We start from the raw sequence: 15203 nt of genomic DNA, 5'->3' as shown, positions 1-15203 counted from the left end.
TTACAGCTTAAAAATTAATTAATCGTAATTAATCGCAATTCAAACCATCTATAAAATATGCCATGTTTTTCTGTAAATTATATATATATTCTGTAAAATAAATTGTTGGAATGGAAAGATAAGACACAAGATGGATATATACATTCAACATACGGTACATAAGGACTGTAGTGGGCATTTCACTCTACTGTCATTTAAATCTGTCTATGCTGTCCCCACTCCGAAGCGTCTACTTTTTCCAAAACTGGACAGCTAGTGAACAACGCCTTAATAATCAGACTTCTTCCTTTTTTATCTGATTTATTAATAAAATGGTCTCAAACCATTGTCCTCTTTAGACCGTCGTAAAACTACAAAAAAAAAGTACACAAGCATTGCATTAGCAACGACGTTAGCTTAGCACGCTATACAGGTTCACTAAACATAAACAAAAAGCGTCTCATACAAAAAATATAACATTTCGCTTACTAACATAATATGTACATTCTTTACAACAACCATACTTACGGACAAATCTTGTCCAAGGATCATATAAGCACAACATTACAACGTAGGCGTCAGCCCGAGACGTCGTGCAGCCATATTGAACTGGCAAGAAAACAATAAACCATGTCGCAAAGCGACCACAAGAGTTCGCTGTTAGACAGCACAAAAAGCCTTGCTGTAAAACTTACCAAAAGGCAGAATACTGTCTGAGCGGGACATGTGCCTTAATTGCGTCAAATATTTTAACATGATTAATTTAAAAAATTAATTACCGCCCATTAACGCGATAATTTTGACAGCCCTAATATATATATATATATATATATATATTTGTTATTGTTATTCTGATTTTTAGTCATAATTTATTTGTTTTGCTCTTTATAATTGCTATATGCAATAGTCACAGCAGCATTTATTAAGGATTTAGTATAGGTTTTTGGGCTGTGGAACGAAGTAATGGAATTATAATGTATCCCCCTGGGAAAATCCTGCTCGACATACGACCATTTCGACTTGCAAACAAGGTCCTGGAATGAATTAACTTCGTATGTAGAGGTAACACTGTATTAAGAGTTTACTAGAGGCATGTGAGGCTTTTGGGGTTTCAAAAGTTTCCCAATTACCGCAAATATTGGCCAAAATAAGCCCTACTACTGTGGGACCATTGGACTTACGAGGAAGTGAGTAAACATTGTATTTGGTATTATGTCAAATACTGTGATCATGGCACACATTTTAATACGGATGTGGCTTGCATTTTGTGGCTGATTGTCCACCGAGAATGCCACTCGGCCGACGACCGGCGGCTTGTCGCATACCCCCCTCGGTCCTTCGCGTGCCCGCCGGGAGAGCGCTATACTCGGCTGATTGCCCTCTTCGTGTGCCTGGTGTTCTGTCAAATTTTCAACCCCATCCGAAATTTCAACTTTGTTAAAAATGGACGCGAATACAGTGATTACAAAGTAAACACTACAAACTTTCTTTAAATAAAGGACTATTTACTTAAATTTGATCATGTAGAAAAGTTCTCCTCAGACACATCCTGCCATGTTAGCTGCACAACAACTGCACACCGCTCTCACTATTTACATCTTCACCGTGTAGTAAAGCATTATTTTACGCAATATTCACGTTGACCATGTGGCAGCTACGTGCTCCTCCGACTTCGGCCGGTTTGTTCAGATGCTTCCCCGGCAAACAAGCTTTTCGGCCCGCAGCTAGAAAACGAATCCAACGAGCTGTAACTGCTCGCTGCTGGTTGGGTTGCCGATCAGCAAAGACAATCGACAACCCCGCCACCGTGTGAAATGATCCTGGGTAGTTTTGTGTGATTTTTCGCTTCGAAAGCCGAGAAAAAGACTTTGAAACATCACTCGGTTCGGGTGAGCATGTCGGCTAACTGTCACACCTCCTGGTTTGTTTACACTCTCTGAGGCCGAAATGACAAAAGCCGGACTAACTCCGGTGGCATAAAATATAGTTTGGGAGTTGCAAGAAGTGGACAGATTTGTCCATTATAGAGTAATTTTGCCATGTCGTACTAAATGAATGCATTTTTAATATTTCATATTCCATTTAGCACAAGACTGTTATATGTCATGACCACTCCATTTATTTAGCATTTGGGGAAAAATACTTCGATAAAAAGAATATCCTGTAAAAATATTGGAGTAGAGAGACTGAAACAATGACATTTTGCAGCTCTCTTCGTCGCATTTTCCTCGTTCTGAATAATTCCCCCTCAATGAGCTGAATTCTAAATCAGATTAAACCATGACCCTGCCAACGTCATTCTCCTGTTGGGGACGCTAGAGCCCGGCAGATCAAAAGACTAATTTCTCGTCATCTGCGCTTTGCCAAATTGTTGTACTAGTCCTTCTAAAAAAATGAGCATATTGTGATAGTTAATTATTTTCTGTAATATACTGATAAACATTAGACTTTCCATACATTTTAGATTCATTACACACAACTGAAGAAGTTCAAGCCTTTTATTGTTTTGACATTGATGATTTTGGCAAAAAAGTCCAGAAAAACCAAGACAAACTAAAAATTCCATCTAAAAAAAAATAGCTTATCATGAAAAGGTACTCTAAAGAAGCTACTACTAACCTAATCAGCTGAATCAACGAATTAACTCAAAACCCCTGCGAAAGATTCCTGAGGCTTTTAAAAACTCCCAGCCTGGTTCATTACTCAAAACCGCAATCATGGGCAAGACTGCCGACCTGCTGTCCAGAAGGCCATCATTGACACCCTCAAGCAAGAGGCTAAGACACAGAAAAACATTTCTGAGCAAATGTTCCCTGTGCTGTATCAAGGCACCTCAGTGGGAAGTCTGTGAGAAGGAAAAAGTGTGGCAGGAAACACTGCACAACCAGAAGAGGTGACCGCACCCTGAGAAAGATTGTGGAGAAGGATGGATTCCAGACCTTGAGGGACCTGCAGAAACAGTGGACTGAGTCTGGAGTAGAACAGGGTACTCGCGGGTTATTAAAAGTATAAAAAAAAGCATTGAATTTAGTTTCCCATTATTAAAGGTATTAAAAGTATTAAAGGGTATATCATGCCCTGGGAAAATGTTAATATTCCATCATTTATCCATAAATGCATGCCTTTTGTGTTCATATCATGTCACTTCGTGTAATTACACACAAGAAAATGAGAGAAATTTGGCTCGATTGTCAAGCTAAAACGACCGGCGCCCGAGATCTGGCAGATTGTGTGCGTGACGTCACGACAAGTGAAGAGAGTGCCACCGGTCACTAGGGGGGCAGCGCCTGTCTACATCAATATAATTCCTTCTAGTAAGGGGAGAATTAGGGGTGTTTTGAGCTGTTTATGCTGATGCATTGTGTTCGTCCTGCACATATTCCAGGTTCACTCATGAAGAAACACCCCTCGTTGTCAATAAAAGAGAATTCAGAATTGACAGTGAGGGGTGTTTCTTCAACAAGAAAAAGGCTCAGTGCTTTAACACTGAATGGCGGCGATGATGGCAGACAATTTCGTTTCTAGATTCAGCGACGAATCCGACGTAGAAGGACGTAACGAATGTTCATCTAATGGTGACGAGGAGAGTTGCGAAGCTTTAATCGGTGTTTTAGGTTACCAATTTGAGCCCAAACGAACGCCAATGCAGCGTAATGAAACGGTCATTGAGGGGAGCAATGACACTGATGAAACATCGCCAGCAGATCATGTGGAAAACACCAATGATTTGTTTTGCATTTCTTTTTGTGAAGCTGATACACCGTGACTGCAAAATAAAGGAATGCATAGAATAATTATCATTTATTGCGCTATCATAGCTTTTCGCTCTGCCAACAGACACAAATATGAATGGGATCAGAGGATTTGTTCTATATATTTTACGAACGATAATTTATACATGTGTCCAGTCCTGTATCCAATGCGTGACATTTTTTTATTATAAAAGAGTACTCACTCTGGCCATTTCGAGCTTGGCTGCTCTCCGCCTTTGCTTAGCCTTAGCCTCCTTTGCCAGTCATCGTCCTCTTTCTTGATATCTCGGGACATTTAGGTGGCTGCGCGTGTATGGTCGGCGATTTCACTTGTCCATAGGTCGAGAAGCTTTCAGGTGAAAAATGCGCACCACAGAAAAGCGTGCCGGAGGCTGTGTCTAAAAAATTTGCCCTCTTTGCACGGACGAACTTTACCCATTGTCTGCGTAGTCCAGCTTTTTTTTTTCGCGTTCGGGAACTCATGGATACTATATTCCGATAAATAACTATTTGTACACCACATAGTACAGCAGTTTTGCACCATTTTTGTGATGTTTTCGTCAAACAAACCCCAACGCTACTCTCTCGTCGTTAAAAAACAATGGCACCTGACTCCCCCTCGACTGTCAATCACTTGTCGTGACGTCCCCGCCCCATTCGGCTGTTTCCGGAACACTTTCGGGAATGTTCGTCATTTTCGATCTATTTTCGATAATTGCTCATTAATGTGATTGATTTTTTTGTTAACTTTATCAATATTTGTTATCTTGGCACATAACGGTTCTATTGATGTCTCACACCCCCTTTGCCGCTACATACCCTTTAAATTAGCTGTGGTAAGTCTGCAATTTTTTCACCGTGGTCTTAATTTTCAAGAACATCTCAGTGCAACCTAAATTATTTCCGTGACGAAGTTGTCGTTTTTTTTTTTTTTTTTTTTTAAATCCATAACGAAGATGACGCATAGAATTTTTACAATGCACTGCACGACAAATCGAAATGCAACTCGTGCGTGCCAAACTACCACAACCGGCATAACGGAGAATCCACCCACCTCTGCATCAGGAATGCGTGGAATGAAAACCCTGCAGGCAGAAGTATTGTGGATTCTGAACATCAAAACAGACCACCATTCATATACTTCAAATGAGTCCATTGGTGATCTGTTTAGGATATTACGTCATTTTTGGTCGGCATCGGCTGTCACATTGTTGGTCGTATTGCGTTTTGTTCCAGAGGGAGCGTTCCCGATGTCTTAACTATCTTTTGTAACAAATTTCAGTTGGCAGAAAAAAACGCACATTTTCTTAATGTTTAAATAGTCTACATATTTTTATGATTATAAATGCATTTACACAATGAAATAACGGGGGAAAAGTTTGTTATAATGTTGGTCAAATCGTGTTTTATTCCGGAGGGAGCATTCCCGACTTCGTAACTGCAGTCAATTTAAGCTCATCAAGACTTTAAAATAGAGGTAAAATCGGGCCTAAAAAATTCAGCCCGACCCGAACTGGTCCGCGGGTATAGCCCGACCCGCGTTTTGTGTGATAACATTTGTGACGATGTCTGCAGAAAAGCCTGTCTTTTGTGACGAATTCTCAGTTGGCAGAAAAAAAACGCACATTTTCTTAATGTGTTAAATAGACTACATATTTTTATGATCATTATAAATGTATTTACACAACGAAATAACGCTGGAAAAGTTTGTTAAATATAAATAAACAGGTGCGGTTTTGCGGACTCGCAGAGGGGAAGATTTAAAAAGGCGTATAGGCACGCTCTGGCTCTGCAATGACCATACAGCGCCTTCTTTTTTTTAATCCAAATTATTTGAAAACAAGTATTCCTTAGTTTGTCATTCATACATCGTTAATATATAGTTATTTCAAAAAGTTAGCGAGAAAGAACCCTGGCCCGGCCGACGTAATAATTGACATTTTAATTTTGGTCATGTTTTCAGTTTAATTTAGTTGTTTCCAGCTTGCTAAGTTTTGGATTGTGATGTTTGTTTACCGCTTTTCCTCTTACTGCGAAGAGGGAGGAAGTTACATCGGCCGCCGCTATGATATTTAAGTCATCAGCCATCTGCTGTGACCCGGGAATTTAACGCCTGCTTTCACGCACACTGCTTCCCATGTCAGTCGACACGGGAAATTGTTTTCACGCATAACTGCTGCACGGTTAAGTCCCGCGATATTCCCGTTGTTTTGGAGTATGTGATAGGGGCTCAAGTTAGACCCAGAAACTTGGTTGCAGTTTATGGGTCATGCGAAGGCAGTGGACCTGCTTAAACATTTCGGTTTACCTTTAGAATGAATGTGAATTTCGCCGTTTTAACTCGAGAGTTAGCCATGTTCACTGGGGTCTTGACAGGTGCACTAGCGGCTAGCCTGTTACAGAAGATGGCTGGTCTGAGTCCTGTCCTCCTCCTCTTTTTGTCTTATTATGTGCGTGTGTGTGTTTAAAAAAAATCTGACTTTATAATGTTACTTTAAATGTGTTTTAATTGTATCTTCAATATTCAGTTTGTGCATTCTTTTGTCAAACACACTTAGTAATTGAGGTTAAATTTGATGTTCACTTCTTTATTTAAAATGAATCAATATGATCTAAATAATGGGTGCAAGAAAAGTATTAATTTTCAGTTGAAATGACATTAAAAAAGGTCTTAAAAGTCTTGAATTTAGAGTTATCAATTCTGGGGGGACCCTGTAGAAACATCCAGAGCCACAGTGAACAGGCGTGTGCTGGAAGTGGGCAACAGGTGCTGCATTCCCCAGGTCAAGCCACTTTTGAACCTGAAACAGCAGCAGAAGCGCCTGACCTGGGCTACAGAGAAGCAGCACTGGACTGTTGCTCAGTGGTCCAAAGTAATTTTTTCAGATGAAAGTTTTGCATGTCATTCGGAAATGAAGGTGCCAGAGTTTGGAGGAAGATTGGGAAGAAGGAAATGCCAAAATGCCTGAAGTCCAGTGTCAAGTACCCACAGTCAGTGATGGTCTGGGGTGCCATGTCAGCTGCTGGTGTTGGTCTACTGTGTTACACTGTATCAAGGGCAGGGTCAATGCAGCTAGCTAGATTTTGGAGCACTTCATGCTTCCATCTGCTGAAAAGCTTTATGGAGATGAACATTTCATTTTTTCAGCACGACCTGGCACGTGCTTACAGTGCCAAAACCACTGGTAAATGGTTTACTGACCATGGCATTACTGTGCTCTATAGAGCCTACCTACCGACGTCATAAAACCACGTGCTCGCTGTATGGTTCCGCCCACTTGTCCGTCATTTTGTCTCTGTATTAGCATTGGTTTCAATTGATCGAGGAATTTAAAATGCATTTCATGGAAGACCCGGTGCTTTCTGATGCCGTAAACTCACTGGATGTGTTGCATAAAAGGCGTTATGTGGAAAAGCTTCGTTCTATACAGTCGCCAGATCCATATTTGATGCCTAAATCGATGATTTTTGACCGGCTGCCTTCACCGTCTCTGCCTGACCCTGATATTTACAACTATCTTGTCCACACAAAATCAGCCTATTCTCACGAAAGTTTGAAAAACTTTAAGAGCTTGGAGGCTTATAAATGCTACGTTGCTGGTTGGGTGAAACAGGTCCTCGTACACGAAAATTCGGCAGGAATCTTGTGCTCGGAAGGTGAGTTACGAAATTTTCAATTCAAAATCTTTTGTTCTTGCTAACATCCACTGTCAAGTCTAATGTATTTCATGTCATTTGTCAATGGAGCTAGGGCTTTTAATGTTTATATGGTTTAGCGATAGCACTCACTACATACATACGTGTATGTTGTCGGCGATTAGCCTAGCAATGATCTTAATTGTGGTTGTCAGCCCAAAACCCTCTAAATATATATTAAATGCATCTTACCAGATATAAAATGACTACTACATAATCTGTGATAATCGTTTGGAGCCCAGTTTTCTCGTCGAATTGCAGCAGCCCATCTCGCTCTCTCCGTGTCTCTCGGAATCCGGTAGAACTTCAAGTCTCTCCGTCTATCTTCTCTGTTATTGCAACCGACCGCCACACACGCCTTCACCATTTTGATTATTAATGTTAACGAGCAGAAAAACACGTCGTAAATAGGAGGAATGTACGTAGCCGTAACAGGTCAACACAATGTGTTGCCGGACAAGTGGGCGGCACCAGACAGGAGAGCGGAGTTGTGACGTCACGTGGGTAGGGTCTATTGGCCTGCCAACTCTCCTGACCTGAACCCCATAGAGAATATGTGGGATATTGTGAAGAGGAAGTTGAGAGACACCAGACCCAACACTGTGGATGAACTTAAGGCTGCTATTGAAGCATCCTGGGCCTCCATAACACCTCAGCAGTACCACAGGCTGATTGCCTCCATGCCACGCCGCATTGAAGCAGTCATTTCTGCAAAAGGATTCCCGACCAAGTATTGAGTGCATAGCTGATATAGCTGAAGGTTTTTTTGTTTTGTTTTAAAAAACACTTTTGTGTATTGGTCGGATGAAATATGCTAATTTAGATAGAATTTTTTGTTTTTTCTCGACTTGTTTGCCAAAATCATCAATATTAAAACAATAAAAGGCTTGAACTACTTCAGTTGTGTCTAATGAATGTAAAATTTATGAAAATAACAAGTGTAAACAGTTGATTGCAGTCAGGTGCTGCTTGTTTTAGCACAAACTTCATTGGTTAAACTGTCTGTGCTCGATTGGTAGGTACAAAAACCAGGACCCACAGCGGCCCTTGAGGACATGTTTGGACACCCATGGACTAGAGTTTAGTTTAGTTTATTCACACACATCGTATCATGGTACATACAAGAACATAGTCGTATACACAAGCAGTTCATCTGACGAGATGCATGAAAGGGACACTCCGAATAAGCTATTTAAAGCTTTTAGTAGGGGCCTAAGAGTATATAGTCGAATCGTCTCAAAATATGATTCTAATTCACATAGTAATGCTATTTAAGACTTTTTTTTTTTTTTTTTTAATCCTGTCGTAGGCACTTTAAGCTATATTATTCATCCATTTTTCGACCAGGTCCAAAGTTGTGTTGTGTTTTGAAATCGCTCCGCTAACGTCCAGGTGGGATCACATTCATTTCGCCTGTGTTTTTGCTGCTTCTTAAATGATTTTCCTCCTCTGCTTCTTTCAGGGTTGCATGACCAGTGTGGAGAAATGGCTCCTAGAGAATTGTGGAGTAATTCTGGGAATATGTGTCGGAGTGGCAGTCGTGGAGGTATGTATACTCTCATTAATTAAACAGTAGTGCTTAAGAAAATAGGCTCTACAATAATCTTTTATCTTATCTCTTCTCATCTCACTTATGCAGCCTTGCAATAGTCTCGGATACTTATCAAATATACTTTGGAAATCTCAGGGAAAGTAGTGGAGGCCTTGTGATAGAAAGTGCACCTGTTTGGAGAATTCATTGGATATTGGCAGCACTGAAGTTGTTAACCAAATCTGATCGATCAACAAACAAATTAAGGGGTTTTAAGATATATAAACTGCAAAGTGAAATGTTAAATAAAAATGGATTTTTGTTTTGTTCTTTTACTTTTAACAAATATGACTTGCAGAGGGAACACAAGATCTTGCAAAGTAACAGTCATGTAAATGGCGTGTAGTTTAAGAGCAATGTATAATAATACATTTGAATGATCTCCACATAAACCTTCATAAGGCAAGTGATTATTTTTGTTAATTAAAAACAACAAACTTAATAATGACCTGGGTCATGAACTAGGTTATGATGTTAATATTTGGTACACAAGTGTGGCCTACATTAGTGGTCCCCAACCTGTGCGTCATTGCGGAGTGCTATAGCTGTTTCGCGGACTTTGGTTTGGGGGGCGCGGTACCAAGTGGCTCGCGGACCGACACCGATATGTGTAAACCATGTCTCAATTATAATTATTTTTGTTTCATTATTCATAATTATTTTTAGATATATTTTCAATAGATACATTATAAATTAATAATTAATAAAACTAACCCCCCAAAAAATACATAATATTTCGAAGTTGCAAAATTTAATTGTATTTTAACTCACTGCCTTCCCTGACAATGGCAGATGTCCAATTCATTGAAACTTGGAGGACTGGCAGTGAATGCTCACATTTCATTCATTGACAGCAGTAGACATCCAAATCCGTTTTGACCGGGACTGTCAGCTTCTCCGTCAAAATGGATTGATGTCTACTGCTGTCAATGACAGCTGATGTGTTCAGTGAGTGTCCTATAAAAGGTTCATTCTCACGGTTTTCTCTTTTCAGCTTCTTGGCATGATCCTCTCCATGTGTCTGTGCAAGAGTATCGTTCAGCAGGATTATACCAAAGTGTCTAAGTACTGATCAACACATACAGTGCCTACATACATGCATGGACTTTCCTTTACTCCCTAAATGAGACCGATGCACGCACACAGAGATGAAGGCAGCTGACCCATGTTTGAACCTCCAGGTCATGCTTTTCACTCAAAACACCATACAATTGGCAGTTGGTGGCCATAAATCACAAGTCATTATTGTTGTATTACTGTTATTATATGTTGTATGTTTAAATGACACTTTGTCAGACCTTTTACTGGGTCAGTTGTTACCCGTTTGAAAGGATGCTACAGCATCAATACTATTCTTTATTTTCTTTAGCGGTTCCTTTTTATTGACCACAATGAAGCGCTTATACTAGAGAGAAATTGACAGGGAGCACTTTACTAAGACAGGATGATGTCGAGATACCTGAAGTGAGTGCGAGATGAGAAGGTATGAGTGGGCTTGTGTGGAATTGATCTCGTTCTGTGATCCTGTGGCTTCTGTTCCTGCTAGTGGAGGAGAAAAAAAGGTTTTGGCCACCCTCACCACTCCTCCAACCTTGTTCTTGCTTAACATCACACAATCAGCCATCCTCTTGGTAACCCAGAGCTCTATTTATGGAATTGCCGAGGGAGAAAAAAATTCCCACTGATATATACACACACACATTTAAGAAGTCCGGGTAATCCATTGCATTTAGTGAACTAACATGAGACTACAGTTTTTGACAATCTCATGTTTGCCCCACTACCACATCCACCACACACACAATGACACAAGTGGAAAAGTCAATTCATCTTGTGTTGATTCCAAGTATTGCTTTATTCTAAATGTTGCTCTTCTTTATGTTGCTCCATTTCAGATATGTTCTTGTTTCATTGGCCAATTTGTAACATTAATTTAACTTAATATGATGAAGGCTTTTTACTGTTTTGTTTTTTGCGCTTTGGGGAAAAAAGGAACAATGGTTCCAACTAATGGATGTGGATTTATAAGTCATGTTTGAAAAATGTTTTTGTATTTTTGTAACAAAAACAATAGAATAAATGGACTTCACAAATCGGTGCTTCTTCATTTCATTTTTGTGTGCATGGGATTATACCGTTCGGCACCAGTAGATAGCAGTATGTACAAAAACAATGTAGTGGACCAAACGTACACGTGGACACTGATGTTTCAATTTAGGTGAAAATTCAATTTAATAAAAGTCACAAAAGAAACAGTTTAACAAAATATCTTGGGGCCCAACATAAAAGAGGCCAACATAACAAAAGGCTTCAACCAAACTGACCTCCATACACATCTCCCTGGCCATTTAAATCAGGGCAGAATCTCCTCTAACGACCACCTGAAGGAGGTATGACAATTTAACCATTGTCAACTTAATAAAACAACAGATTAAAAAATATACATATATTCAAACAATAATTAACTAGTGTGCACATACACAAACTGAAAATTTTACTCCACACAATCATAATTAAATCAACTTAAATATCCCCTTCAGAATGGTAGGTGCCAGATCTTACACAGCTGTGGTCGTTACCTCAAATTGGCAAGTGAAATCCAGTAAGCATTCAGACCAATTTTAACTAAAGTGTGCACCCATTAGCAAATACATGTCCAAAAAAATAGCACATAAATAATAAAATCTTGAAACACTAAATTGGTAAGTAAATTGGTAGCCACCACACAGAACATTGGTATGAGCACATGGTTTTGCGGTGACAATACATGATAATTTGGTATTACGAGCAATTGGTACTACACCACATACAGTGGGGCAAATAAGTATTTAGTCAACCACTAATTGTGCAGGTTCTCCCACTTGAAAATATTAGAGAGGCCTGTAATTGTCAACATGGGTAAACCTCAACCATGACAGACAACGTGGGGGAAAAAAACAGTTTTATTTTTAAAGAATTTATTTGCAAATCATGGTGGAAAATGAGTATTTGGTTTATACCAAAAGTTCATTTCAATACTTTGTTATGTACCCTTTTTTTGGCAATAACGGAGGCCAAACGTTTTCTGTAACTCTTCACAAGCTTTTCACACACTGTTGCTGGTATTTTGGCCTATTCCTCCATGCAGATCTCCTGATGTTTTGCGGCTGTCGTTGGGCAACACAGACTTTCAACTCCCTCCTCACCCCAGGGTGTCAAAATGATAACGATGAGCAAAAATCCCAGAACCACATGGGGGGACCAAGTGAATGACCTACAGAGAACTGGGACCACAATAACAAAGGCTACTATCAGTAACGCAATGCGTCGCCAGGGACTCAAATCCTGCACTGCCAGACGTGTCCCCCTGCTGAAGAAAGTACACGTCCAGGCCTGTCTGTGGTTTGCTAGAGGGCATTTGGGTGATCCAGAAGAGGACTTGGAGAATGTTTTATGGTCAGATGAAACCAAAATAGAACTTTTTGGTAGAAACACAGGTTCTCGTGTTTGGAGGAAAAAGAATGCTGAATTGCACCATTCCCACTGTTGGGGCTGTTTTTCTGCAAATGGACCAGAATGACTGATCTGTGTAAAGGAAAGATTGAATGGGGCCATGTATCGAGAGATTTTGAGTGAAAATCTCCTTCCATCAGCAAGGGCATTGAAGATGAGACGTGGCTGGGTCTTTCAGCATGACAGTGATCCCAAACACACGGCCAGGGCAACAAAGGAGTGGCTCCGTAAGAAGTATTTCAAGGTCCTGGAGTGGCCTAGCCAGTTTCCAGATCCCAACTCCATAGAAAATCTGTGGAGGGAGTTGAAAGTCTGTGTTGCCCAATGACAGCCCCAAAACATCATTGCTTTTGAGGAGATCTGCATGGAGGAATGGGCCAAAATACCAGCAACAGTCTGTGAAAAGCTTGTGAAGAGTAACAGAAAACGTTTTGCCTCCGTTATTGCCAACTAAGGGTACATAACAATGTATTGAGGTCAACTTTTGTTATTGACCAAATACTTATTTTGCAAATGATGGGATTTTCGTTTTTTTTTTTTTTTTTTTTCCACATTCTGTCTCTCATAGTTGAGGTATACCCATGTTGACATTTACAGGCCTCTCTAATATTTTCAAGTGTGAGAACTTGAACAATTAGTGGTTGACTAAATACTTATTTGCCCCACTGTATGTATATGTTTATCACTAATGGCCATCATCATCATCACTTATATCCACACTATGTGATGGTACTTCATCATCTTGATGGCTGTTTGAACAGGATTTATCCAGCAATAACTGACCCCCACACCCAGCCTCAGTTACTGCTCGCTTCCTAAGTAATGCGTTACTGTAATCTGATTGCTCGTTACAGAAAGAAAGTAATCTAACGCGTTCATTTTTACAAGCCAGTAATCCGATTAAAGTTGGGCACTAAGGAAACTATTTTGTTTTTGCCTCATAATGTATGTAGAATGAAGATTACTGTAGTCATGTACGAAGAGCATTTGAATAGAAAATATCACTCTTGAGTTTGGGAGTGACATCACATCTCACATATTCTCATGGGGGGGGAGTGTCACGTGTATTACCATGCTGTGAGCGCTATCTGACACGAAGGTCAACAACATAGGCGCTTCCTCTTCAGAATGCTAACCATGAAAGGCAGGATATATACCGCAAATGGCTGCCTTTGCTCACTGGAAATGCAGCCATTACTTCACATTTCTGTCCAGTAAGGATGACAAAAATATCTCCGTGCGTTGCAAACTTTGCGCTGGCTGAAAAAGACTGTCGGACGCTAAAAACTCTACATCCAATTCAACAAGGAAGCACTTGGAATTACAGCACGACGCGACAAAACTCGAAACAAAGCCTACAGTTACAAGACAGCAGCACTTCTACAGTTTGTAACCAGCCTTTATGCACATTTTATTGTTAGTGTTTGTAACCATAGGCGGAGTTTTATTTTTGTGGGACTGGGGGCAAAGCATGTTGATAACTCTGAAACAAAAGTCAAAAGTTTGGACACACCTCATTTTTGCGTTTTATATATTTTCACTACTATTGCAAATCCCCTCTGAATACATCAAAACTATGAACGAACATGTGGAATGGCAAAAAAAAGTGAAATAACTGAAAACAGAGGTTTTATATTCTACATTCCTCAAAGTATCCACTTTTGAGGTGTCGCCAAACTTTTGGCCAGTACTGTATATGTACAGTGGGGAGAACAAGTATTTGATACACTGCCAATGGGTTTTCCCAGAACGGTCAGAAACGCAGTTCCGGTATAAGATTCAGGGCCAGAACGCGGTTCCGGTATAAGATTCAAGGCTGGAACGCTGTTCCCGTATATGATGCTTTGATTCTGAAAATATGACGGCAACTGTCAAAACGCTATGTAAATTAAAAAAAAAAAAACATATAGCCTACATATATTTAGTAGAGCTGTCAAGCGATTAAAATATTTGATCACGATTAATCGCAGAAATGTCATAGTTAACTCGCGATTAATCGCACATTGATCACAACTTTTTATCTATTATAAATGTCCCTTGAATTATTTTAATACTCTTATCAACATGGAAAAGTAGATAGGCCTGCTTATTTTTTTAAATTGAAAACAATATGTAGCGTTATATTTACCATATGTACCATTCTCACTTTGAGCAGTCATTCACATTTCAAGCAATATCTCACACAATTTCATTCACGTACCTGCAATAATATAAAGAAGCTCTTCAGTGTTGTTAGTCACCTAGAGCTCACTCACTCACTCACTCACTAACTCACTCACAGATAGCCCACACTGGTATCAGTAGTTACAGTAGTATATGGGGAGAGAGGAGGGATATGTCTCTCTCTCCCTCTCTCTCTCTCACACACACACACACACATATTAACATTACTGTTTTGAAACATATCTACCTTGATTATTAATTTAACAGATAGACACATGACATGGACAAGCTATGAGTTACCTGCACTGCTCCAACGCAGCTTTGAGCTTCCTCATTTTCTCCAGCTCGGTAGCCGTTGGCATGGCGACATTGGTTGGGTGGAGGGCCAGCGCATCTCTCAGATGTCCCGTATTCCGCTGGACGTGCTTGATCATTTCAAGGGTACTATTCCATCTAGTTGACACTTCCTGTGTGAGCGACTCTTCTGATGTGTGCGATCTGTTGCTGCTCTAGCTCCACAGTATTTGCTG

The 15203-nt window shown here is 40.0% G+C and overlaps 1 protein-coding gene across 1 annotated transcript in view; it reads left to right on the top strand.

The window, feature by feature from the left end:
* The window catches only part of LOC130916035 (CD82 antigen-like), a 40945-nt gene extending 29834 nt beyond the window's left edge, over positions 1–11111 (top strand). Inside the window, exons 8-9 of the mRNA XM_057836395.1 lie at positions 8890–8973; positions 10013–11111. Of these exons, the coding sequence (XP_057692378.1) occupies positions 8890–8973; positions 10013–10090 (162 nt within the window). The 3' untranslated portion in view covers positions 10091–11111. The remainder of the gene's footprint in view (positions 1–8889; positions 8974–10012) is intronic.
* The last annotated feature ends 4092 nt before the right edge of the window (positions 11112–15203 follow it).

This window comes from Corythoichthys intestinalis, chromosome 5, assembly GCF_030265065.1.
Source record: "Corythoichthys intestinalis isolate RoL2023-P3 chromosome 5, ASM3026506v1, whole genome shotgun sequence".
NCBI lineage: Eukaryota > Metazoa > Chordata > Actinopteri > Syngnathiformes > Syngnathidae > Corythoichthys > Corythoichthys intestinalis.
Note: the sequence above shows the minus strand (reverse complement) of the source record. Positions and strands in the feature narration are given on the sequence as shown.